The 25,955-nt window shown below is 36.6% G+C and overlaps 1 protein-coding gene across 2 annotated transcripts in view; it reads right to left on the reverse strand.

Annotated features, from left to right (window-relative positions):
* Window positions 1-25,955, reverse strand: part of CDC42BPA (CDC42 binding protein kinase alpha) — a 192,832-nt gene that overhangs the window by 74,404 nt on the left and 92,473 nt on the right. For both annotated transcript variants that reach the window (XM_013940346.2, XM_067292955.1), the window contains exons 6-11: window positions 11,294-11,387; window positions 10,314-10,514; window positions 9,469-9,717; window positions 4,428-4,507; window positions 3,083-3,249; window positions 2,155-2,277 (exon numbers count right to left, since the gene is read on the reverse strand). In XM_013940346.2, the coding sequence (XP_013795800.1) occupies window positions 2,155-2,277; window positions 3,083-3,249; window positions 4,428-4,507; window positions 9,469-9,717; window positions 10,314-10,514; window positions 11,294-11,387 (914 nt within the window). The remainder of the gene's footprint in view (window positions 1-2,154; window positions 2,278-3,082; window positions 3,250-4,427; window positions 4,508-9,468; window positions 9,718-10,313; window positions 10,515-11,293; window positions 11,388-25,955) is intronic.

Consider the following 25,955-nt stretch of genomic DNA (forward strand, 5'->3'; position numbering starts at 1 on the left):
TTTAAAATCTATCTCACAAAAAACCATAAAATCATGTAAAATACAACATTCTCTTTTCCCCAGTTTTACAAATTAGACCCGATCTGTTACAGTTCAGGGCACAAATGAATGCCTTTCATTTAATGGTTGTGTTGCTGGACCAGATAACACATTTGAGTATATACTGAGAAAGTTATGTAATGATGGCGGACAGGTTAGATGACTTCACCTCCTTCTTATTTGATCACATTTTTCACTTCCAGCCCAACAATAAGAGCATGTACTTTGTGAGGAATAAATATACAAATAGGGTATATGGTGTGCGTAAACAGTGAAACAGAACATTCTTAATGGCTTCTTAAAGGAAAACCTTCTCAATATTAACTGCCTTTACCAGACATCGCCTTCTGTTAAATCTGAAAAGGGGTATCAGCTGTGCTGGAGAATTTTCCCACACCATTTTTTATTTGTTATTACCAAAGAGAGTAATATCTGCAAAAATGAGCTAAAATTTGAGCTGCTGCTGAATAAGTCAATCAAACAAATATCGTTTAAAGCTGGTCCTGCTGCTTTTCTATGAAGGGCTGGTCCCATCCAAAAGCTGTTCTAATACATGCTGCTTTCCAGTGGCCCCAAGAAGCCAAAAACAGAGATGAGGATTGGTACAGAACAGAGATTTCTGATCATGTCCTATTTCTCCCCATTACAGCAGCAACTGGAGGGACATCTGGCTGGAGTGAAGCTTCACAGAAACCTCTGTCCTGACGCAGAGCCAGTGGGGCATCACTCAGCCTGCAGTGATCCTCCCTGAGCTAGTTTATTTTAGCATATTCGAGGGGCTTTCTCATTATTTCTTAATAACTGGAAATATAAAAAGCCATTTTGCCCTTAATCCTCAGACCTAATGGCAAATCCCTTTGTAATTCTGATACTGACAGTTCTAAATCTCACAGTCTGTATTGATCATCTAGTCTGGGTGCTAATGTTTACTTCAGGTTCATTTCTTTGAACAAGCGGTGTTTTCACTTTCCATTTACTACAGAATCTTTTGTAAATTAAGCTTAGTTCCTAAAACCTTGATACGGGTTTTATGTAAATAATCACACAGCATTTTAAGAACTCTGTCCTTCCCTAACATGGCCCAACCGTCAGTTATTTGCTTCACTTGTCTCCAATTTTTTGTGCAGAAAAAAACTATTTTTGGAAAGCTTATCTCAGAGAAAAGTATATGCATGTTAGAAAAAGCCATTTCAGTTTTTGGAGGGGGTGAGGAAAAAAAAATCTCATCTTTTAATTCCTTTCCTCTAAAGCAGTCAAACTGCTGGATACATTTTAAAACTCTAAAGACAATGATAAAATTACATATTAGCTAAAATGCCTAATTTGAAAGAAAATACAAACACAATTGAAAACGCGATCACATCTCACAAATTTGGCCCTTCCAAGAAAAACTCAGCAGAAAAGATGATGATGAAAAAAACCTAATTGGTGCTTAAGTCAAACATAAAAAAAAAAAGTGAGGATGATTTAAGACTGTTAAAACTGGTAGGCTAAAGCACTCATCATATTTACATGCACACATGCCAAAACAATACCTTCTTTTCCTCCAGTTTACTACCTACCTACATACCTGAATCCCAGAGTGGAAAGACATACAAAGCAAGGAATGCTGTGGTATGGACACGAGTGACTGTAACCTCTGAGGAACTGAAATGACCTTTGATGCTGTCCAAAATAGCCAAACAAGTGTTTCATCTGCTTTTGCAGTATATTGTAGGAGAAAAATAAACATCTTACAAAGAAAACTGGGTCATGGTTTCACAGATCCTCATGTAGAGCCTGATTCACAATCAATGAAATTAGAAACAGCATGATTTAAAATGAGTGGAACTTTACCACTAATAAGAATAGCAGAGGTCATTGAAATCCTCTTTCTCCCTTACAACTCTGTATTAATTGCTAAGATTACTGAGTATTAAGTTGAATTTGTAGGAAATGCTGAGAAAGGAAATATTTTTCTTAAGAGCTATCACTGAAGAGCAAAGGGTAAAATGATAAGTAAAGCTAGACTGAAAAACTCTTTAGAAAAGCAAAACAAAACTAGCATTACATAAGGGAAAAGGTCTCATCAAACCATTTCCTCTTACAGCTTTTACATTAATATTTATAACTTACCTGTTACCTGTTTCTTCAACTTTTCAATTTCTTCCTTTAAGCTTTTAATTTCTAAATCTTTGCTTGCTGTTATTGGGCCATCCACCGTTGAATACTGCAGAGCCTGAACTGTCTGGGTGGACTCTAGAAAAAGACAGAGGGACAAATTACATGTCTGACATCTCAGGAGGTCAAAAAGATATGACTGATAAATCAAGAAATGCCAAACAGCCTCTCCACTGAAGCATATTAAAAGTAAGTACTAGAAGTACATATTCCAAATGTTAATGCCTGAACCTCAGACACAAAACCTTAAAGCATAAAAGCACTGAGGCAGAAAATTAAGGTATGAAGAATATCACCAATATCATTAAGGATCTAAAGAAAAAAAAAGGTATTTTTTCCAAATCATGGAGAGCAACATGCACCTTTGAGAAACTGAGCATTATGGTTGGTTACATGGTCATTTTTATATTAAGACCTTTCCCTGTCCCCAGAAAGACCAAGTCTCACTCCTGTTCAACACCAACAACAAACACCTATACATGTCAGCAATACCACTGACATTAATGGGATTATTCACCAAGGCCTATTGTGAAATTAAGATTCTACAATCTATAATTTTTAATTGCTAAACACTAGTGAATTTTTTTTTAGTGATTGTTAGCTGAACAAATTAACTTCTCGTAGATTTTAAGAATGAAGTCTTTGACAGCACAGTAACCAAGCCATGGTGTAGACAAAGCTAACATGTAATACGGAGAAGTATACACAAGATATCTTAGGTAAAAAGTATCTAGAATTTAATTTGTCAACAGAAATAACAAAGAGAATTCTCTCCCATTAAAAAGTATATTTATTCTTTTCAATAGTATAAACCATACCTCCACAAAACTGCAGTCTAATCTAACTCAAGGTGGTGATTGAATGATCTTGTTAATGCCTTTACCTTGCAGTTTTCTACTAAGTTCAAGCTTTTCCTGTTCTAGACGTCTTATTCTCCTTTCATAAGCTTCTGTTGCTAAACTGTCCTCCAAAGTTCTTTGAATGCTGGCATCAATGTCCATGGAGGGTGGTCCAGCTGTCAGTCTTAGACAGCTGCGGTCTGAAAGGACACTGGAAAAAAAAAAATTAAACAGTACTATATTTCACAAAAAGGCTGTATTTGAAAGTTAAAAAAAAAATTAAATGGTTGTTTAAATTGTGTTTTACTATGTAAATCATTATGCAGTAAATCAATACTTTGTTAGTATGCACTCAGCTTAGAAATTGAATCAATTTTTACTTAGCATGATTATCTTCTCAATGTCTTCTTTAATATTGCATAAAAGTGAAAGGCCCCCTAATCAAAAACAAGCATTCAGGATAGTCTAAGTCAGCCAGATAACAAAAAAAATCCAACCTTCTGACTGGTTAATAAAATTACAATAACAACTTATTTTAAAATAATTCCTCAACTTTGCCAAATACTTCAAAGATAACAACCACAACAAATGGTGTAAAATTATTACATGAAAACTAGTCTATTTGACTCAGCCCCTAAGGACTCTGTGAAAACCTGACCGGAATATTCATTTCCTTGTGTTATGCTTGTTCTACAAAAATCCTCTTTAATTTCACATTTTAAACAGAGATTTTATGAAGACACTGCAATGGTGTGCAACTACATATTGGAAAGACTGAGGCCCTGGTTCTGTGGATACTCATGTATACATACAGTTAGGTATGCAAATAATCCTTCTGAAGTCTGCAGGACATCTCACATGACCAGCATTAAGTCCATGTGTTTGCAGAAACAAGACCTTTCAATGTGGCTTTTCAACAGTTGGAATTTTATTTTCTTGATAAATGGCTTTCTTTCAATTTAGCAGTACAACAGCACATGACAAATACCACATTAATAACAGTATCAGTAAAAGTCATTTTTTCAGATTTCCATCCAGCCTTACAAGAGCACCAAAGGACTGGAAGGAACACAGTTTTTAAAGTCTTCTAAGCTAAGTTTTCTCTGAGTCCACACATCTGGTCTTATCTTTGTCATATGCAGTTAACTTCATGCACTGGTTGAGAACCACTGTTCTCAGTAAAACTCCTCTGAACACAGGTGTCAACACCTCTACACTGAAGTACATCTTCCCTGCAGAAAGCTTTTGGGCAGACAGCATTTTAGATTATGGCCCAATAATCTCTTCAGTAAACCACATTCCTCAGTATCTGTTTGGAGTTGGTTTCAGAGGCAGAAATTCAGGATATTACATAACTACCCTCTTGATAATTTTGGAGCTCTTACTTACCAGCTACTTGTATATGTGAAACCCACAAATGGTAAATGATGGCCAGAAAATGCAGTGTGTGATGGTGGAGGCATTGTTTCCTAGAAAAATAATGGGACAATTGAGTAAGATCCCACCAGACCAAAAAAAGATTTTCAAGTTTTAATCATATGTGAAGTGTTAGTGACAATACCATATTAACTAGATTGACAGTCACCCCTATCTACAACCCAAATATGAAACTGCATCGCTAAATCTATTTTAATAGCATGTAATACATAAAAATACAGCATGCTGGTATAAAGATGATTTTCTAATTAAATGTGCTATCATTGGAGAAAAGCAGGATATTACAGATATTACAAGCCAATTCACTCCTTCCTTTCTCTTAGCACAAAGAGTATCATCTTTTATTCTCTCCTTTACTCCTCCCTGCTCTTCAGCAGGGCTTCCTGCCTGTGATTTACCAGCCCCATTTCTGAATGGGCTTTCTCTATTGGAGAGAACAAAATTCAGATATTTATTAGGAAAAAAAAAAAATACAACAGGGTTTTCTAACCGCATTAATGCTTTGGCCATTTCTTCCTTCAGTTCTCCTTGCTCCTGCCAGACAAAGAACCACAAACCCAAGACAAACCTTTGAGCTTCTCCTCAGGCTAAAGTCTCCCTGTTGCTAGATTATTGGAACCATTATAAATTCCAATATTCTTAAGTATCCTGTTAATAGTATCCTTTTAAACCCAAAGATGCAAGGTTTATGTTTTTATACTCCAGATGCCCTCTCAGTCTGTGTCATATAATTGCCTTCTTATATAATGGTCATCAAAAGAAACTCCCTAAGAAGATTATCACATTGAAAGTGCTAAAAGGTTTGAAATTTTAAGAAAAGTTAACATAATCATTTTTTTTCAGAACCCAAACAAAAAAGAAGAAAGGAACCAGCTGTATATGTTTTCATGTAAAAGCAAGAGAGAACTGGAAATAAGACTGTATTCAAAAGAAATCCAAAACTACATTTTCATTGGTGGCTTTGGTCATATTACATCAGAACCTTGACCTTTTAGCAGACAAAAAGATCTTCACATCAAAAAAAAGAGTTCCAGCATAAATAAAAATCAGCACTGATGACATGGCTAGACTGTGCAAGAACTTCAAGTCTACACCGTTGGGTATTTTGGAAATTAAGGACAAGACCAAATTATAAAGCCATAACTTTCCACTAATTTTTAATAAAAATATCAAGTATGGTTCACTGTGGTAAGGACAAAACCTGTATTTAAATAAAATGCAAGCATTATATACATTAAGATATTAAATGAAAGAATATCTGTATCTGTACTATAATCACAACAATACCTAATGGATAAAAAATAGTTCATATGCAAAAATTCTTTACTTCCCTGTTACATCTTGTTCTCATATTTCACAGATTCCAGTTTCAGAAGCTTCTTTATGAATAACTTTTAAAGATGCCAAATACAAATTTGGTATTGTAACAATTCATATGACAGATGGTCTTCAGTTACCATATAGGCAACTGTGGATTGTATTTGTTCTAAAATATCCTGTCTTTTGAGTAGATGTGACCAAACCCATCTTTATTAATTGGAAAAAGGTGTTAGGAAGCATCTCCATTGCTTGTAGAAGCAAATCAAACACTCCTGTTTTCAGTCAGGAACATAACAATACAAAACACAGTAATATTTCCCCCTCCCCAATACCAAATAGAATCAGATTGTGCTCAAACTGTCATTTCCCGAAAACTCTGCATCTCAATCTATCCTTCTTCATTCTCATGCTATATGTACATATATATGGGTGGTAAAGACTAGTGAAACTGACATTATATTGTTTTTCATTATGCAACCATTGAAGCCTTGACATGTGACCTGTGAATACATCAAAACTTAAAAAACAGGGGACTCCAATGTCATGACATATTTTTTAATTTCAATGTTTTAAAATTTAGGCAAAAACCTATTTCTTCCCCTTACACAACTTGCACAGCTTTCATTCATCAACGCGCTGTTATATATAAACTAGAACACCATATTTTGAGAAATACTATTAAAATAGCTCATTGCTGATATAAAATTATCAACAAATGCAAATTTCAAACACTAAAGTTTCTATCTAGCGCAACAGAGGCAAATTATTAAAGAGAACCAACCTGCCAACATAGTGAACACCAGAAATAAAAGAAACACCTAGTTTTAGTCTTAGTGCCACGAGAGACCATAACAACTGTATTCATAAATTTAACACAGCTATTTCAATTCAGTAAGTATCGCTTTAGGATCAGTTGAGCAAAAACGTATGGACGTACTTGGCTTTAAGTTTGACAGTAGTTAACTAGCTTCAGTGAGATAAAAGAGAGCTGTTATTTAAGTATATGTAGGACTATGTAGAGAATATTCATGGTAAAGGTTTTTATTTTGATTAGAGCGAGGGAAAATGGGAATGAATTTTGGAAAGAATAAATACTTAGATGTTTTCACAAGAATTTAGGAACAAAGAAAACAGAACTGTCCAAGTATCAAAGGAGACTGGCATCCTGTAACTGCATCTGACAAGTCAGGATACAAAATACTAGCCCTGCAAAACAACAGAAACCACAGGAGTTTAAGATTTTTCTCATTTTCATCAGCTGATTAAAACTATGATTAAGCAATTTTTCAGTATTATTCTGTAGTCAGTACAGCAGTCTCAAGTTATTTTTAAATCTGTATATATTTTTTTCCCCGTATACATGACTTTACTGTTAAAACGATCAAGCACGGAAAACCTGAAAGCTTTGCCCTGGGTCTTACTATGGCAAACGGTAGCATGGACTCTTACAGAGACCCATTGAGCTAAACCAATCTTCTCAGGAATGTAATAATTCACAGTAGAAGATCACATTGCCTGACTAGAACTTTTATTTTTTTCTATTTTCTGAAATAAAATCAAACGACACAGAAACAGAGGGGAGCAGAAGTTAAACTGAATTACTGCAAGGACTTTAAAAGGGAAAAAAGTAGGTAAGATGGTTATTCATAAACAGGTAGATACAAAGTGTCAGAAAATCTTGATGGGAAGCTTCTGTCAAAGAAACTTGATTCTTTTCTGATTCTTGGGCAGAGATCAAAATACATATTTCCTGCTACTTCTGTGAATTCAACTGAATTATGAGACTGACAAAATCATAAACTGAATCTAAGTATATTACGCCATTGTCAGGAAGGTTACTAAGTCAAACAGTCAAAAGCTAAGAAATGACAGATCAAAAGGCTGCCTGCATCATTTGGTCCTTTTGCATTTATGTACGCTTTTAACATACAGTTTTAATTTCACTACTGTGGATATAATTTTTCCATGGGACCAGTCTCATTCCAAGTCCAGGTAGACAGCAAAAGTTATGCCTTTTCAATATTGCCTTTTATCCTCAGCACTGGGCATCCCTCATTTGCTATACATCATTCAAATCTTGCAATGAATAAAAAGAAAAAGAAAAAAAAGAAAAAAAGAAAAGAAAAGAGAAAAGTCTCATCAGCTCTTCTATGGTACTTCCATAATAGTAATGCAAATATGTGAGCCCTCCTAACAAGATGTCTATGAAATATGAAGGGGAAAACATCTCCAGGTTGCACATCAGGAATTTGAGGTGAAGAAATATTTAATACAGTGTCCATGAGTTGAAACAAAAATGTAAAATACTCTCAAACATTCAACACCTAAGGCTGGATTTTTTCAGAGGTTTTCAGATGCTAGATGTCAAAATAAATGGTGAAAGCTTAACCTTCTTAAACTAAAAAAGAAAACTCACAAAAACAACCTTCAGATGTTTCAAATTCAAAGCTCGAAAATGAAGCTCCAGGAAAAAAGCGTTCACCTCTAACAATTCAATGACATTGCTTTCACCACCTTAAAAGTTTAAAGCAAATTAAGTATCGGGCTCTCTCTCTCTCTTTTTTTTTTTTAATGGATAAGAGTCAGTTCATCACAAGAGCATTCTTTCTTTACCTGCAGCTCCCTGTTTCTTCACAGTGGAGAAGCATTCACACTGTCTAGCTCTAGGCATCTTTTGAGAGTCTCAACTGGGCACTTAGGCTCTAAAAAGGAAGACCCTTAAACTGGACAACGTTAGACAGTGTGAATAACCTCCAAAAAATAGTTCAGCTTCACAAATATGGCAGAGTTGCTATATACAGCATCCATTCCTATCACCAAATTCTGATAACTGCCCTGGGAAAAATAATGTGCAAATAGTTATCTGAAGATTGTATAAAAGACTCTATAAAAAAAGTCATAAAATACTTTAGTTGTGCAGGGAGATGGGCAATACCAGATGGAAGTGGAGAATTACTGAGGATTAAGACTACTTTGTAAAATGTAGAATTCATTACCTTTCAGATGCTGGAACTTGAGAGCTTTTCTATCTCTCCCAGAAATTTTGGTACTCAGTATATAAACTGAGGAAAAAAGGAAAAAACTGCAAGTTGTCCCATGCAGCCAGAGTGATTTGCCTAAGTTGTCTACATGAAAGGACTCTGAAACCCAAAAGTTCACATCACACATCTCTGTCACTGAATTTCAGTTGGTAAAGGTGTTTTCCATGTTTTACTGTGCAGCTGGGGAAAAGGGTATGCAAACAAGCATCACTGCGCCTATGACAATTCATGCTGCCTATAGCCTATCTGCAGGCCCAGGAAGCTCAGTAAGTGTCAACAATGCTGTGTTGAAAATACTGTCTAGCAAGCTATTTATATATGCATATATTATTCTTCATAAGACCAGGACGCTAAGAACTTGTTACTGCAAATAATAGACGTATGTGTTAGTTAAAGCATGTGTAAAGCTACAGTGACTTCTACAAAATTGAACTGAAGTTATCCTTACACATACAGGGTTTGGAGGATCAGCCTCCAAACTATGAATATATTCCCCCCACCATTTTTTAAAAGAGCATTTATTTGTTATGCAGAACACAAAAAACATGCTGAAATAGACTGGCATTTAAATATATTTTGTTGTAAGGTATATTACAAAAGTGGATTTGTCAAAATATTAGTTCTATACTCACAGAATTTTTTAAGCAATCGTCATCCACATCGAAGTTCGATGTATCAGTGGGGCTGCTGACTTCTGGGATGTAAGGTGCCTCACAGTTTCTAATATTATCCCAGTCAATCCCAGCAAAAAAAGGATGGTTCTTAAAGTCTTCTATCCCGTTTTGTCCAAGTCGATGCTCTCTGCTACAAATGAGCCTTCGAATGAGATCCTTTGCACTTTCAGAGACATCTGTCACTTGAGTGGGAAACTGAAATCTCTCCTTAAAGATCAAAATAAGAGAAAATAGTTTATTACCAAGAAAAGGCAGAAAAAAATCACCCTTCTTAATGAATATTATTGTGCAGAAAAAGAAATATGCTAATACTCAGACTCTTAGAGTTAAACAAATGCAGTAAGGTTTCTAGGAAAAAGACTTCCCCAAAAGATAGAAACTATTGAAAATGTTATGTCTTCTAGTTTTCTCTTGTTTATTTAGATTTCTCTCGCACCCTTTCGGACTCTACAACTGCCTCCAGGTGGAAGAACATTTAAGAATCTACTGTATAAGCCAACAAATGGATTTGCCAGAAGAAAGTCAGGCAAAAGGAGTGATGTAATGTAGCCAAGACTTACTCCTTAGAGTAAGCTAACAGACACTTTTCCAAATACAGATTTTTAGTTTTGAACTGCTTTATCCTAAAGCAAAGCCATCTGCAATCCATAACCATAAACTTACTACATGGAAACACATTTTATGTTCTACATTTATGAACACGAACATAATTATTACATAAGAACTCATTTTTAAATAAGCCTCTAAGTTACCCCTTATTAAAAATTAGCTTAGAGAGAGACAGAAAGAGAAAGTGCACTAACTTTGTGGTTCATTATTTTCCCATAGGTCTCCACCAAGGACTCTGCATAAAAGGGCGTTTCTCCATAAAGCATTTCATACATGCAAACGCCTAGGGACCACCAGTCACACTCAGGCCCATACTTCCCTTTTCCATCTTCCATGGCCTGCAAAATTTCTGGAGAGATGTAGTCTGGAGTTCCAACTGCCACTGAAGATTGCACCTGTAGAAGTTACAATTCCTTGACTAAAACCAATTTCCATCATTACTGATGCTGCTCTGTGTGGCACTCTGCATATACATAAATTTGGTCTAATGTTCCAGTTATAACAATGACATCTAAACACAAAAAAGGCCTCTAAATTCATAAAGAAATGCTTAGGCATCCAAGCCACTTCGTTAATAGGCATTCCAATAATTTACTTGGATAAACCTTTATGAATATTTAATATTGGAGAAAGAATGAAACTGTCAATTCTTATCCTTGAGGTTGTTATTAAGTAATTGCACATTAGATAATCACATATGTTAACTCAAATACTTTGTAACACTCTGGGCCATGATTAACACACTGGAATGGCATTCTTGTCACACCTATAAGCTCTGCAAGTTTAAATGTACTACTGAAATACAACGATGTGCTAGCAACTGTATCTCATCCTGCTTACACTAAAGCTTACATTTCCAGTAAAGATTTGAGCTCCAGGCTCAAAATCGAGAGATTCATAGTTCACCAAAAGACACCCATTCTGTACTGATAATGCATCTTCCCTTTATTTATTTCTGAGTTGATATATGCATTTAAAAAGCTTTAACAAACAGTAAGTCCAAGCAGTATGCAGTTTTATTTTATATTGAACTGAGGTTAGTTGCATACCAATACCATTACCATTCCATTTCATTTCACTTTAAACACCTTTTCTCTTTAATTAGCACATATTTTATTTGCAAGCAAAGGACAAAAGAAAGGTGTTGGGGAATATATCATTCTTTCTAATTTACCGTTCCATCTTCCATCAGTTTCAGACAAGAACCAAAATCTGCTAATCGAATATGCCCGTTCATATCCATCAAGATGTTGTCTGGTTTAATATCCCTGCAAATAAAACAAATTTCAGAATCAGTACAAAAACATAATGCATAAAATATAGTCCATGCATCAACTCTGCAACAGCCTTATGATTCGACAATAGTAAAAGATCAGTAGACGGAAGGCTCACTCATATGATGAAATTTGCACCAGAAACGTTTTCGTGACTGGGGCTATAAAACATGACAGGTTCTATAAGGCCGGTTAATTTCAGTAAGAGCAGTGTGGGCAAATTCCTCTCACCTGTGGCAGGTAGATAAGAGAATACTATCAGCTCCGAACTAGAAGTACATGAAACTTTCAAATCATCTAAAGAATTCTAGAGGAGCAGTCTCAAGCGAAAGATGGATACTTATGCTGGAGATGTAAAATAATCTCCAAGATTTACTGTAGAACAAAGGTCAATGAAACCTTGAAATAATTAATGCATTTTTAAATTTAGTGTCTTTCATCTACCTTTTTTTTCTCATATACATAGCGAGTTGAGATATACTGCTGTCAAACTTCTGCTGAAATGACCAACAAAGCCATCAGTCTTGTATCAGGCTTCAATTGCAATAAATATTTTCACATATATTTATCTACATGCACATATATTTATCTACTGAACTTTAAAAAAGTTCATGTTATAAGCTTCCATTTACTTTTACAAAATTAAATCCTGATTCACCCATGACCCTAGAAAGCTCATTTACAGAAGTGGAACTGTTACTACAATTTCTCCTTTTTTCCTGCCTGTTCAAGGCAACATTTCTTTCCCCCACTAAAACTGATTCAGGCACTTAACCACCCACAGTTCAAATGCATGTGGAAGAGAAGTTATAGTCCTAATTATTACTGAAATTGCAGTCCTCCCATTCGTGATGTCCCGTGCTGCCCAAGGCACCAGGAGCAAAGGCATGTGCGAGCTGCAGAGCCGCGGAGGCAAAGTGGCAAGCAGAGCTAAAGCGTCCCAGCAGATCCCAGGTCATGAGTGACATGAAGGGCTTTTGGGCCACAGCCAGTGAGTCAACGCCTCACAAACTGTGCCCTGTGACATGAAAAACAGATACTACAGAGCATGAAGAACAGAGCTGACATGGCCATATATACACCTGATCTCCTTATTTTAAGCATAGATATTGTTCCTGGTGTCTCAGGTTCTGCTGCACAACCAAGCTGATAACTAGAAATCCTTATGCAGGCAAAGCTAAAAAACAAAAATAAAATCAAATGCACCGCTAATTCAAATCAAATTCAGAAGTCAGTTTCCAATCTACCCTATTTTAGGACTTGCGTATATTAGCACTCAAATGTAAAGAGGTGTGACAGGGTAAATACACAAAGCAAAAGCTCAATTTCAAGAGCCTAAGAAAAGCAGGTGGTATAGAGTGGCCCACACTGTAAACAAATTTTAGCAGACACCTTAGAAAAATGCAGAAACATTCACAAAGTAAAAAACAAACACTACTTAAGAAACCACATTTTTTACATAAGAAGGCATAACAAAGAGGATTCTTCACAAAGTAAAATATAAAAATTAACTGAGCGCATTCCCTAAATAACATTCTTCAGTTCAATTTTTGCTGACACTGAATATGCCAAAGAATTATGATCTCCATATTGAGCTAGTTTTATTTACTTTACATTGACCCACCAAAACATTCCTTAAGCATGTTCCTAAATAAAAATAAACACATGCTATTGAGACCTCTGGAAATATAACTTTGGTATAAAACACTTTGCAAAAACATGCATCTAAAATCAAGTTCCTTTTAGAAGCTGGACCTAGTTCAAGGTAAACAAAAACATGAGTCACTTTTGAGGCTCCCTTTATCCAAGTTCTATCTCTTAATACATTCCCGGGGAGGGGGGGGAATCAAACCACCCCCCCGCTCCATCTCACAAAACAGCAGAAAAGAAGAAAAATCGCACACTGTCAGCATTATGCAAAAACAAACTGCACACAACACTGCAAGCACTCCAAAAAACAAGTTTTTCCTGCGAAGCCAGGCTTCTAAGGCTCAGCGACAACTTTACATAAGCAACTTACACAGGTAAGGGGAAAAAAAGGAAAACAGACCAACTTAAGGCATATAAATGCTTTTCAGAAGGTACAGGTTACGGACAACTGTTCTGAATTCAGCTGAACTACATGAATAAAAGACAGTCTGAAAGACAAGTACTGCTGGCACCTGCAGAGCAGAGCAGCCTATTAGCAAGTGGAAAGTTAAGAAAATTATGAAAACCAGAGGGGAACGAGGAAGGGGAGTAATTGCTGCCAGTGTAACTAAAGAGTTAGGAGGAGATGGTTATGGGGGAAAAATAATGTGTCATAAATCCTATATCTCTACTGAGTCTGCAGTTTTTAGATTCCATTAGAATTACGAGTTTTATTCCAGGTTTATGTTTTTAAGACACTTGGTAGCCATTAGGCATCAGAACTGATTCTTCCTCCTGTTTTAAACAGAGCATGGTCTTCTCTCTTCATGCCCACTCCGTATTCCCTGGTTTATCCCACTTTCACCATATGCACTGGACCCCTCTTCCCATTTTTGCATGTCAGCTGCAATACTGCTGTCACTCCCCGGCTCCTAGACTCGCCTCGAAAGCTGAGGTGGCCAGTCCTCCACAGCCCACCAAACCCAAATCACCTCCCTTCTGATTTCAGGCTTTCACTCCCAGCTTCTTCACTCTTCAGTCCTAGTCTGCCCGCTTGTATACTCATTTAACCGACCTTTTTTCTCCCTTCTCACTGGCCAGTTATTTCCCAAGGCTGCTTCCCAGATTCCCTTCCCAGCTTCTCCTTCCAGCCTACTTGCTCTATCTTCTTTCCTCACATCAGGTTCTTGTTCTGCTGCACAGGAGTCGTCTTTGGCACCAAATGGAAGAGCACTATTAACAACAGAGAGTCTCCACGCTTTCTCTGGTGCCTATTACCACCATCTCCTGAAGTCGCAGGGAATGTCCCTTCCTCATTCTTACAGCTCGGAAAGAGAGCAAACCTACAGCAGAAGAAAACTGAAGAGAATTTAGCTGCCAAACTTTGCATGTACTTGTTTGAAACTTATATCGGGTATGTGGGGGGAAAAATTACAACGTGGGTATCTCTGGGTGGGGAGCAGTAGAAGAAAAATGCAACCATGACTCAGGAAAGATTCTTTCTGGGATTTTAAGGGTTCCTCCCCAGCCCAGAGCAGAATTTCCTAAAATGCTAAGAATTGTTTTTAAACAATTAATTATTTTAAAATCCACCTAGGAAAAGCAGTATGTATCTGTTTGATCTTGTTCTCAGAAACAGTAAATATCTTCTGCTTCAGGCAGATACTCAGGATGGAAAATTTCACAGCAAGTGGCTAAAATCTGACAAAAGTAGTCAGCAAGTAATAACAAGTTATATGGTTTAGTGAAAAAAACACTGGGTTGAATGTCAGTAGACTTGTGAAAAGACTTCCCTGGTGACTGCAGGCCAACCATTTCCGCTCTGTGCCTCGGTTTCGGCATCTCTCAGAGATAACACTGATGCTTGGTCAAGCACTAATATCATCTAGCTAGGAGAATGCAGACTACTAACACTGTAATAACTTTGTAATTAGTTCACTATAGTTTAAGAAGAAGAAAAAAAAGTTCTGCTAACTTAAAATGAAATAACACTTCAGTTTCAAGAAGCGTAAGCATTTGGGAGCCATTCTGTGAACCAGACCGATACTGTGGACAAGTACAGAATTCAGGGAATGGGTCCAGGAGCACCATGCTCTACGGAGACCCTAACTGACCTCCAGGAAGCCACGCACTGCTCAGTGCTGTTCTTGAGCAGCTTCCACCCACTGTGCAAAGGGTACAAGCTGCTAGAGTTAAAGCTCGCACAAATCCAGTTGGTACAAGTTCACCAAAGTAAGGTAAGGGGGCATGTGTAGCCAACGTATCCAGAGAAATACAAACCTTTCTTCTATCAACTTTTTTGTAGCATTGTCACCTTAGGATGTGATCTGAGCAAAGACCTGTTCTGCTTTTTTTTTTTGAATGAATGACATGTCAAACGGAAAGGATCCAGAAGTTGGAAGTAAAGAAATTTCTTAAAAAACATGTACATCTATTTAAACTGAGACTCCAACCCAAGGAACAATCACAGAAATGCCTTCTCCTCTTTTGAACTGCATTGGCTTTGATTATCTCGCATAGGAGATAACCAACGCTGCACAGCTGCCAGGACAAAGTAATGCTATTGGTATTTTGTAGACTTTTGTATTTTGTAGACCTTTCATTGCTTCTGTTCAGCCAGAGAATGCTGTAGGAATAGTTTGAGAGATCCTTGCAGCTTCACTTGCACAGAAGATAAAAGTGTGGAAGCTTATGAAAAAGACTGAAAAAATCTTTTATGAATCATTTTTCAAACTTGTTTAATTTGAGGGGCTGTTCAAACTTCAGATTGGTTAATCTGGATGACTTCACTCATCTCTCTTAAAACAAGTTTACTTTCTTAAGCCATAATTAAAACTCAAACATTTTACATACAAACTGTGTTAATATAAACAATGCTCTGATACAGGACTGCAGCAGACATTTGGATCATTGCCATTCATTTTGATTTCTCTGTTAATGAGCCAGAGTAAAATTCCATTTGCGCAGTAAGACTCAAGAAAAAGTATTCCCTCTGAGACATACTAACTCCACAGCCATTCCAGTTGCAAAACAAACTAATAAGGATTAATACACATTAGATATTTTTTCCTGCATTCATTTCTGATACTCAAAGAAACCTGAGGAATCCTGAAGTCTTGCAAATTAAAATTTGGCCTACATGACCTCCTGAAATTCCTTCCAACGTGAATTCTGCTACGATCATATGGTTTCAAAGTCTACTGAGTCCTGAGGTTTACCTATGTCATTCTTTGAATCACTGAATCGGTGTTATTCAGTTATTTACAAGACAAGTTATTTATTTCGGAAATGGTTGGCCTGCAGTTTTCAGTTATATATATATGCAGACAGGCCCCAGGGCTGCAGCAGAGGAAGCAGAAGATGAAAACCAGAAGAATCTTAGTTAACTTTGTTTCATGAGCAGCATCATGCAGGTGGGGGAATAAATAAGTAGAAAGGAATATGCATCAAAAATAAATATAGTGACATTTAATGGAAGAACTGTGACAGAATAATTAAGCAGCAATAGTGCCAGCCACTACCAAAGATTACGCTAATGGACCAACTCACAGGTCCATACATTTATGTTTACGTGATAAAAATCCTTCTGGCATTAAAGAATTTGCAATCAACAGGAATATTTCTTCTTGGTAAGTGTACAGTAATGATGCAGAATGTGCTCTTTTTGGTGACTCATTTGTAACGTATTCATTTTCTTTTTTTCCAAACAAAAATGATCAGGTAGAAATGGAGCAAGAGCCGAGTCCTTTTCTGTAACTAATATAAACAAAGGGTGGGCCAGATTGTGCAAGGGGGCAGGCTACAGCCTCGCTGGACTAAACATTCAGGATGTGAAGGGGCTGTCCTGACATACCCAACTAACCTCTTAAAAAAAAAAAAAAAAAGGAGCAGAACTGAACCGACCCAACAAGAAAGGGGCTTATGGGGTTCTAAATTCAACAGCTGCAACGCGAGCTAAGCCTGAAGAAAGAAATGGACTTGTCTGAAATCAAAGTAAAATTTGAAACAAAGCTATCAGTTCATTTTAGTCCACCGGATAAGCAAGGAATAATTTGTAGAACATCTTTTTATTTCTCTCTAATGTTAATACTGGAAAAACACAGAATGAATTCATATCCATTAATTCACTTGAACAGAACCAGCCCCCCACCCCAGACATGCTGCCCTTGAGACCAGTGAAGAACAAAGGGAATAAGTTATGTTAAATTATTTTTCTGTGAAATCTTCACATGAGCAGTATTTTGTTAATACTATCAATGCAAATTAAAATAGAGGCAGAAGAGAAAAACAAATTAGTTTCAGGTGTAACTGTTGGCACAGAGAAACTGATCCAGACAACTTATCGCTAATTGAGGATATCACAGCACATTATTTAATCATGAGACATACAAGAGCATTCCCCCAAAGTATAAATCAAAAGGTTAAAAGCAGACATCAATGGTTATAATTATCTACTCTTACAAGAACAACGTTATCTTTTGCCAAGTTACCTACTCTAAAAAACACAACCAAGATCTGACTGCCAGAATGCCTGGACATTTTATCCAAAATTCCTTCAAAACACAGGATTATCCTTAGTCAGGACAGAAGTTTGGCAAACTATTTATTTCACTCCCTTCCGCTCTTTCAGACATACTTTTCTTCCACACTCCTCCTCTTCTCACACAGTAAAGATACATCCATGAAAAAAAATGAAGGCATCTGTTTTTGGCAGCATTTCAATGAAACAAGACAATCTGGTGACTATGAAATTTTTATTAAGGTATTCAGCAATGCCATACTGGCAGCACCCTTAAGAGAGACACAGTGAAACAGCTGGCGCGCTTCCATCGGGAATGCTAGATGATCAATTCATTTTTTCACAGTCAAACCTACGGGCATTCAAGTCCAGGAGCGTATTTCTATTTTCCATTACACCATCCTGGGTTATATCACAGTCAGAGTTGCCATATTCTGCCAACTTAAGCTTATCTGAATTCCAGGGAGCAAAACTAGAAATATGCTCCATCTGGCAGAAAGAGCAGTGTGCGCTGAGCCAAATAAGATTTGGACAGTTGGCAGCTATTCTTTAGTAATCCCAATAAGATAGGCTGCACGAGATACCAGCAGGAGAAAACGAATACGCTGTACCTCATTAACTGCGCCTCTTATCGAGGCTCTACCGCGCCTTCTCCTAAACAGACACTCCTGCACCTTTGGGTGGAATCCAAAAAGTGCGTATTTCAATTTCATTCAAAGTCATTTCAATAACTTTGATCACAACCTCGTTATTTACATAGCACCCAAACAGTTGCATCAGGTTCATGTATAAAACAGAATCTGCTTCATGTAAAGCTGACAAACAAAAGTTTGAAACTGAAAAAGGCAGGCGTACATATTGCCTTGAAGTCAACAGGAGCAGTCAAACGAGTAAATAAACACTTTAAGATTTAAGCCTTAATAAGCAAAGCATCGACAGAAAAGGAAGAAATAATATAAATAATCTTGTTTCAAAATGACAATGAGGTGGTTTAGGGTCTTGCTGATTTTTTTTAACAGCATCTTAATATTGTAAAGCTACTTTGTTTTCACATTGGCTCTTCATAATAAATCATTATATATCTGTTGTTTCAGAAATACCCAACAATTCACCTCTATTTAAAGACTCTTGCTCCCCTCGGCAGCAGGAGATTCATCTAAATCTCATTAAAGCGAGCGGCCAGACTCCCATCAATCACAAGGAGAGGTCAAGCAAACCAGTAAGAGAAAGGTTCTAGCTCTGTGATATGGCCCTATTTACCGACCAGGGTGTGCAATTTTATATTTAAACAGTTACACACCCTAACCGAGATTTACTCTTAGTAGTATTACAAAACTAAATTAAAAACTAAATAGAAATCAAGGTTTCATGTACTAGATGCAGTACATGCGCTGGCAAAAAATCTTTCCAATCTAGATTCACAATGCATGACAGAAAAAAAACTGTATTAGTAGGCTCACTTCACCAGTTAAGTGTTCACAGTTTCCCTGGACATCACAAACAGAATCAGATACTGATACTTAGCTTCAGACTACACTTTCTGCCAAAACATACTTTTTTTTTTTTAATTTTTAATCTAGTTTGAGAGAAATGATGTAATACCTTATTTTTAGTGGACACAGAAGTTACATTTTTCTTTTACTACACAGAGCTAGCACCGTAGACTTAAAGCGTACATGCCAAAAGACTACGCTGAGTTGTCATCCACATTGAGTGTGGACAAGACAAGCAGTAATGGATTTAAATTCCAACAGAAGATACTTAGATTAGACATTAGAAAACCCTTTCATAGAAAGGACAGTAGGACACTGGAAAAAATTGCTTCGGGATATTTTGCTATCTCCATCATGGTATGTTTTTAAGAACTAGTTAGACAAACGGATGTCAAGAGTGGTTTGGATATAGTTTGATCATGCCTTGCAGCAGAAGTATTAGTTGACGTCTCAAGGACTCTCCCAGTCCTTTTCTCCACCGTTTTATTTTGTTCTGTAATTTCTGCCACTCAGATAAGTATTCTGGACACAACACAGTATTTACCTTATGGTATCCAATGTTCTTTATGAATCTCAAATGCTAATAAAGGAGGTAATAACAAACAACAGGGAAAGAGTACATCAGTCAACACATAGACACCTTGAGTTTGTTCAGGCACTGATACCCATTTCTGAACACTTAAACTGAGGACACTTCTATGCCCCATCATATAACATTACAATATCCGAGAACTTACCTTAGAAAAAATGTCTCCCTGTGGCCTCTGTGTGTATTTATCTGCTTTAAAATAATAGATCTCTCAAAAATTGATAACAGTTCTATAATAAGGATAGTTATTTTTAAAAGCTGCCTGTATCCTATTTTCTTTCTTCTTCTTTTCAAAATTAAGTACAAGGGGTAATTTTTAAAATGCTTTTTGATAAGTACAAAGCAGCTACATACTCCCTGTAGGTACTGTTTTTCATCCAAGGTGATAATCGACTGACAGAACCAGGTATCTGGGCAGAAAACTCTCACATCCAGGCTAGGCATCCTCACACAGTATTTTGAAGAGACACCATGACAAAGTCACTCATGAAGTCTAAGGATTATTCCTACTGTCTTGCCAGCTTTACAGACCAAAATCAGGAAGATGCTGAGACATTTTATAAATGTTTTAAATTTAGTAGTTTACAATGCTGATTTACAGATGCCATTTTAAACATCTATGATGTAAAAATAAAAAAAGTGGAGACATGACCAGAAAGATAATTCCTTGATTTATGACAAACAATTCTGGATATAATGGAAAGCCTGATATCAATGTAATGCATTCTGAATCAGGTAAAACTTCAAATAAGAAAATATGGCAGTTAAATGAAATAGTCTGACTACCAAAAACTGGAACTGTAAAAAATAACTGGGATCTTACAGCAGAGCAAGAGTGTAGAAACTATTAACTTTCCTCAGGATTGTCTCCTACTTGAGTTATTCCAACAACTGGTAGGGACTCAAATATAAAACTGAGCATACATAAAGGATTAAACATTTGATGCTTAATAATGCACTTATGGTGGACACAATAGTATTGTTAAGTAATAACTCACACATAAAAACATGAGCGCTTCATGCTGTAGTTCTTTCCAGTTAATTTTAATAGTTTTAAATAGCTATTATTGATGGTTTCCCAGGATGCAGAAAACTTGAGGGACAGCTGTAAAAGGTTTGAAAGATGTGCAAACAAAAGATGGAAGAAACAAAACAGGAAAATAGTCTGTTTTATTAGAAACAAAAGCCAATTTTAAAAACAATCCATTGGTTTGAGAAGGCCAAACATCAGCATAGGAAATTAGCTCCTAACTGGATGCAATTTGTAAAACTCAAGAAAGAGACCATGCTGAGGAAATGAGATAAATAATCTTAAATGAAACACAACAAGTTGTAACAATTACAGAACAATGTTCCAAAGCTCTGGAGGTACTATGCCATTCATTAATCAAAGTTAATCCAGAATTACAATGTTTAAGTCAAAAGGAATATTCAAAACCCAAGTGGACAAGGCCCTGGACAACCTGCTCTAGCTGACCCTGCTTTGAGCAGGGGGTCTGGACTAGACAATCTCCAGAGGCACCTTCCAACCTCAACCGCCCTGTGATTCGGTCACTATTTCCAAAGCTGACTTGTCCATTTTCTTTCCATAAGATTCTGATTATATTGTATTGAAACTCTCCAAATCCAAATCTCAAATGCAGCAACAGCAAGAAACTATATATTCAGTTGTAGCAGCGTGGATAGTTTTGAGTTCTACAAGCTCAAGAGAGAATGTGTTTTTAGCCTCATTACTGATGATGTGACTATTTTTATATTGGAAATTGCAGTTATTCAGATTATACCAAACAAGAATTGGAAAAGTCTCTCTGTAAACTCTACAAGAGTATGGCTGTTAAAAAGATGAAATAGTCATTGATCATGTTCTGACATTTAATAGCAGACGGGCTTACAAAATTCATAAAAATGAAAATTTTCCTTTTCCTGCTCTAAAGCCTGCAAAATTGAAAGCCTCTCTTTATCCCAAAATGCTCAAATCTTTAACATTGTTGATACTATGCAGATAATAAATGCTGTCAAGATTGGCTTCAAACCCGTGAATAACAATAAATGAGTAGTATGATTGTGTATGATAAAGCCATCCACACCACTGCTCCTTCGCACAGGGTTTCTCTTTGCATAAGGGGTTCTGACTGTTGCCTGTCAAAGGACTCATCTCCTCAAAAGAGCTGGCAGCAGGGCGCTGCATGCAAGCCTCATTCCTGCATCCAAGAAGTATGGCAACCGCTGTTACCATACAGCTGTTGCCCAGAACAGGGTCAGCCTTTCACATACCAATTTCAGGAAGAGTTTGCACTTAGTGCCAGACAATGTTAAAGGATTAACTAGCTGTTTTATTCTAACCAAGCATAACATCATTGTTCAGGTTCGTCTCTCGTGTCACGAGCCCTAGCTACACTCACAGCTTCCCCAAGTATCTCTTGCTTTTCTTTTTTGGTGCAAGTGGTATCAAGGCATATAAATGAAGGCTCTCTCCACATACTGTCTCCCTAATTAACTGTATTGAAACTCCCTGTACAATGATTTTGAACTTAACCAGCAAAGGAAGACAAGAAAATCTCTCTCTCCTTAAAACCAACATCAGCAAGGCAAGGTTTATAGGAAGACTATTAGATGATATAACATACATGAATTTGCTAAAGATGCAAACTAGGCACTATCCTGCCTTGAACTACTTATCTGAACCTCATATTCTAGTGCATGGACTACTTTTCTCACTGTTTTCTCATAATGCACTCCTCAGTTAAAATATCTGTAAACTTATCCAATAACAGTAAATTTGTTCAATAACATTATGCATGATTTTTTATCCTTACTAAAGAATATTCTTAGGAATACACAGGCAATAGAACACAGTACATAAATATACTCCCAAAGTAAAGGGATTAAACAGTCAGGACTGTTTGCTTATTTTTGGTTCTGGAGAACCCAACTACATGCAGGCAGGAGGTTCCAAGATGAGTATTTAAATTATGCCTTTATGTGACTAATGAACTCTGCCTACAGTGAAAACTACAACAGTTACTTGAAATAAGGGGCCTCTGGGAAAAACCATCTAGCAAGCAACCCACTCCGGTAGGACTCTGAAGAAAAGAGCAGCTGAAAACGGGCAGTGGACCAGAAGTTTTGCCACGGTGGGCTACACGCTATTTCTGAAAGAAGGTTGGGAATCTTTAATGTACGCAGTGTTTAGAAAAGAAAACAAAACCAAAACAATGTCAGTCCTCTACCCTTAGTCTGCTGTTCTTCCTGTTTTCTTATAAGCTACTAATACGTGCAGTAGAGGACCTAGCTGAGGGCACTCAATATTTTTGCATCTCTAACCTGCCCAGCTGTCACAATGCTTTTTTTGGATCCAAACATTATGCTCATAATTTAGGCCAAGTTTCACATTCCTCGATAGAAACTCCACACCAACGACATGCATTAGAGAAAATGGCCACTTGAGTCAACACTTGAGACAATAACGGCCTTCCAGTTAAAGTCCAAAGTTGCATGAATACTGAGAAACAACAACACTAAGTACACAATAGACAAATATCTACCATACAATTGTATTCAAATATCTTAAGCACAATTTGCTCTTTTTGTGACGGTCAGTAGCCTAAGTGATACATAAAAATATATATATATTAAAAACCAAACTAATTTAAACTGATGGTAGAAACAAGTTTCATTGACCATGCAACTTTATATTAGGTGCATTTGTTTAAGATTTCAATACAATTACAATGGAAAAACAAGCAGCTTGTTTTAATTGCGTAAACTTCAATTGACAGAGCTATTTTTGCATTGCTGAACTATAATCTTTTGTTTCATTCTACACTTTCCGGCAAAAATACAAGAATAACAATATGATAATTAAAAAAAAAAAGTGCATTTCTGCCATGTTTTGCCATATCAACCTTCTCAGACTTCCATTCTGGTTTCTAAGAACTTAAGTAAAGAGATTAAGAACTCCACAACCACTACCCTGTAGCATATTCTAAAGATTAAAAAATTAAAGTCTGCTAAGTAAGGTTAATTCATGTCAAAGCTTTTAGATTTCTAATAGTACCATGAGTTACAGGCGGGTAAAGAAGTAGAAAGAGTAAGCTCCTTAAGAATGTTATGTCCATCTGTGAGCACCATCTGTCAAAAAAAGGCTGAAAGAAGAGGCTAAAGAGGAATCCAGAAAATGCCCAGCTGTTATACTATAAATTGCTACCTATGCTAGACAACATTAACACATATTTCTAGGCAAATACAGGCTTTCTCTCCTTTTGATTCTCATTTGGGATGTGCAATCTTTGTTCCCTGCATTTCGGTACAACTGTGTGTAGTCTCTGAAACATCTGATTGCACTGAGTGATTATGAGAGTAAGTTAGACAACAAACTTAGGACTTGATTGTTTTTGAAGATGACAGTCAAAACCCATTTGTCATATGCGTTTTTTAAAGACACTGATGATAATAACAAAGCAATTCACAGAAGAATGTTCACTCAGAAGCTGTCTGGATAATGTAACACATTTATATATATATGTAAACATTATGTATATACATATTATTACATGTGTGTACATATATGTATATATATGTATTTTTTTAATCATCTGGAATATCTGTAAATCTCCTGAGCTGAAGCAAGCTGTTAGTTGCAGACCACTGCAAAATTTCTGGAACTCATCAAAAAACAAACTAATCTGCTGGGTCCATATTGCCTCCCACAGCAATTCTCTCCTCCTGTTCTATCTTCCTCTGGGAATGAATACAGAGATATAAACACACAGAGATTCATGGGAGAAGAGAGAATGGGAAGTCTGTACACAGATGAGTTTTGGGATCACTGGATGCCTTTAATTTTGCCAAAGGAAGATATACAGTCTTAATATAAGGTTGGTCTTATCCATCTCCCTTCCATTTACTCCATCATCAATAAAAAACACCATTTCTGAAGTCATAAAAATATATCAAAGGCAGAAAAAACAAACTGAAAAATGCACTTTCAGGACATGTAAAACAAAGAACACAGAGCACACTACAAAAAATTTAAATTAATTGTTTCTTGTTCTTGAGTCATGTGGGAAACAGAACAGAGATAAGCTGCAAAGGCTGCAAAGTAAACCCCAGAGGCTAAAAAAACTGGTTTACAATGACAAGAAAACCCATGCCATCCTGCAAAAACAAATATATACATCAAATACTTGCCATAGCTGCTGCAAGTATCTGAAAAAAAACACTGTTATAACCTATATATTTTACTGTTCTTCCCCCAGGCCAGTATGGCTTTAGATTTCACATATTTTCTGATAGACTACCTAGCAGGAAGAATGTTTCAGAAACAAAGCTTCTGTACAGCCATTTTAATGTGCTGTGCAGATCTTTTTTTTCTCCTTCTTTCATGCAGTAAGGGTTTATTCAGTAGTTACACAAATACTTGTGATTCCTATTCTTTTAATGGAAGTCCATTTTGTTAAGAATATCTAGTGACAAACAAACATGGAAAAGAAAAAGGGCTCCTGAACATCACAGACAAAAGCATAGCTTTTTCAAAGATATCTTCTACACAACCCTGCCCTAAATTAACAGTATGTAGGTTAAATGCTAATAGGGAAGAAGACTTCTTCCTAGTCAGCAACTAGAAAGTAGAACACTAGAGAGCAAAGAAGCTACTACTCCTGAAATAATAAAACTAAATTTAGGATAATCTCTCTTGCTTCCCCATATCCTCCCCCCAACTTGATCATGTTCTTTACTGTGTTGCAAATATGGCATTATATTTAACAGCTTGTTGGTTATTTGCAAAAATGAAATGCATTAACGATAACTATGTTGAGGGAATTATATCTACAAGTCATCAAAAAACAACAAAAGACACCACTGTAGACCACATGAAATCCAAAGTGACTAACTTAGGTACAGAGAAAATGGAAGAGTGCATGTGAATGCAATGCCTACATGTGTGTGCAAGGGAAGGAAAGAAAAAAAAAGCGTTTTATTGAAAATTTAGATTATTTCATGCTATTATTCATTCCAAGTGAACCACATGAATAGCTTCTAGTTCAATCCACCAATGTTGATATAGGCTGAACCAAAGCCTTGCTGGAGACAGCAAAAGAATGAGTGCCTTACACTTGCAGGGCTTCACACTGAAAAAAAACAGTGGAAGAGGACTGTATCTTTTTGTGATTGCTATTGCACACCCAGATGATGAATCATATCATCACTTGCTAATGAAATTTTCAATCAAGTCCTCCCAAGAGAGAAAAGCACACGGGGTGGAAAAACCCACGAGGGGAAGTAGCTAAAGTGAGAAATAGATGGCTAGAAATCCAAGAGGAACGCACACA

This window comes from Apteryx mantelli, chromosome 3, assembly GCF_036417845.1.
Source record: "Apteryx mantelli isolate bAptMan1 chromosome 3, bAptMan1.hap1, whole genome shotgun sequence".
NCBI classification, from domain to species: domain Eukaryota; kingdom Metazoa; phylum Chordata; class Aves; order Apterygiformes; family Apterygidae; genus Apteryx; species Apteryx mantelli.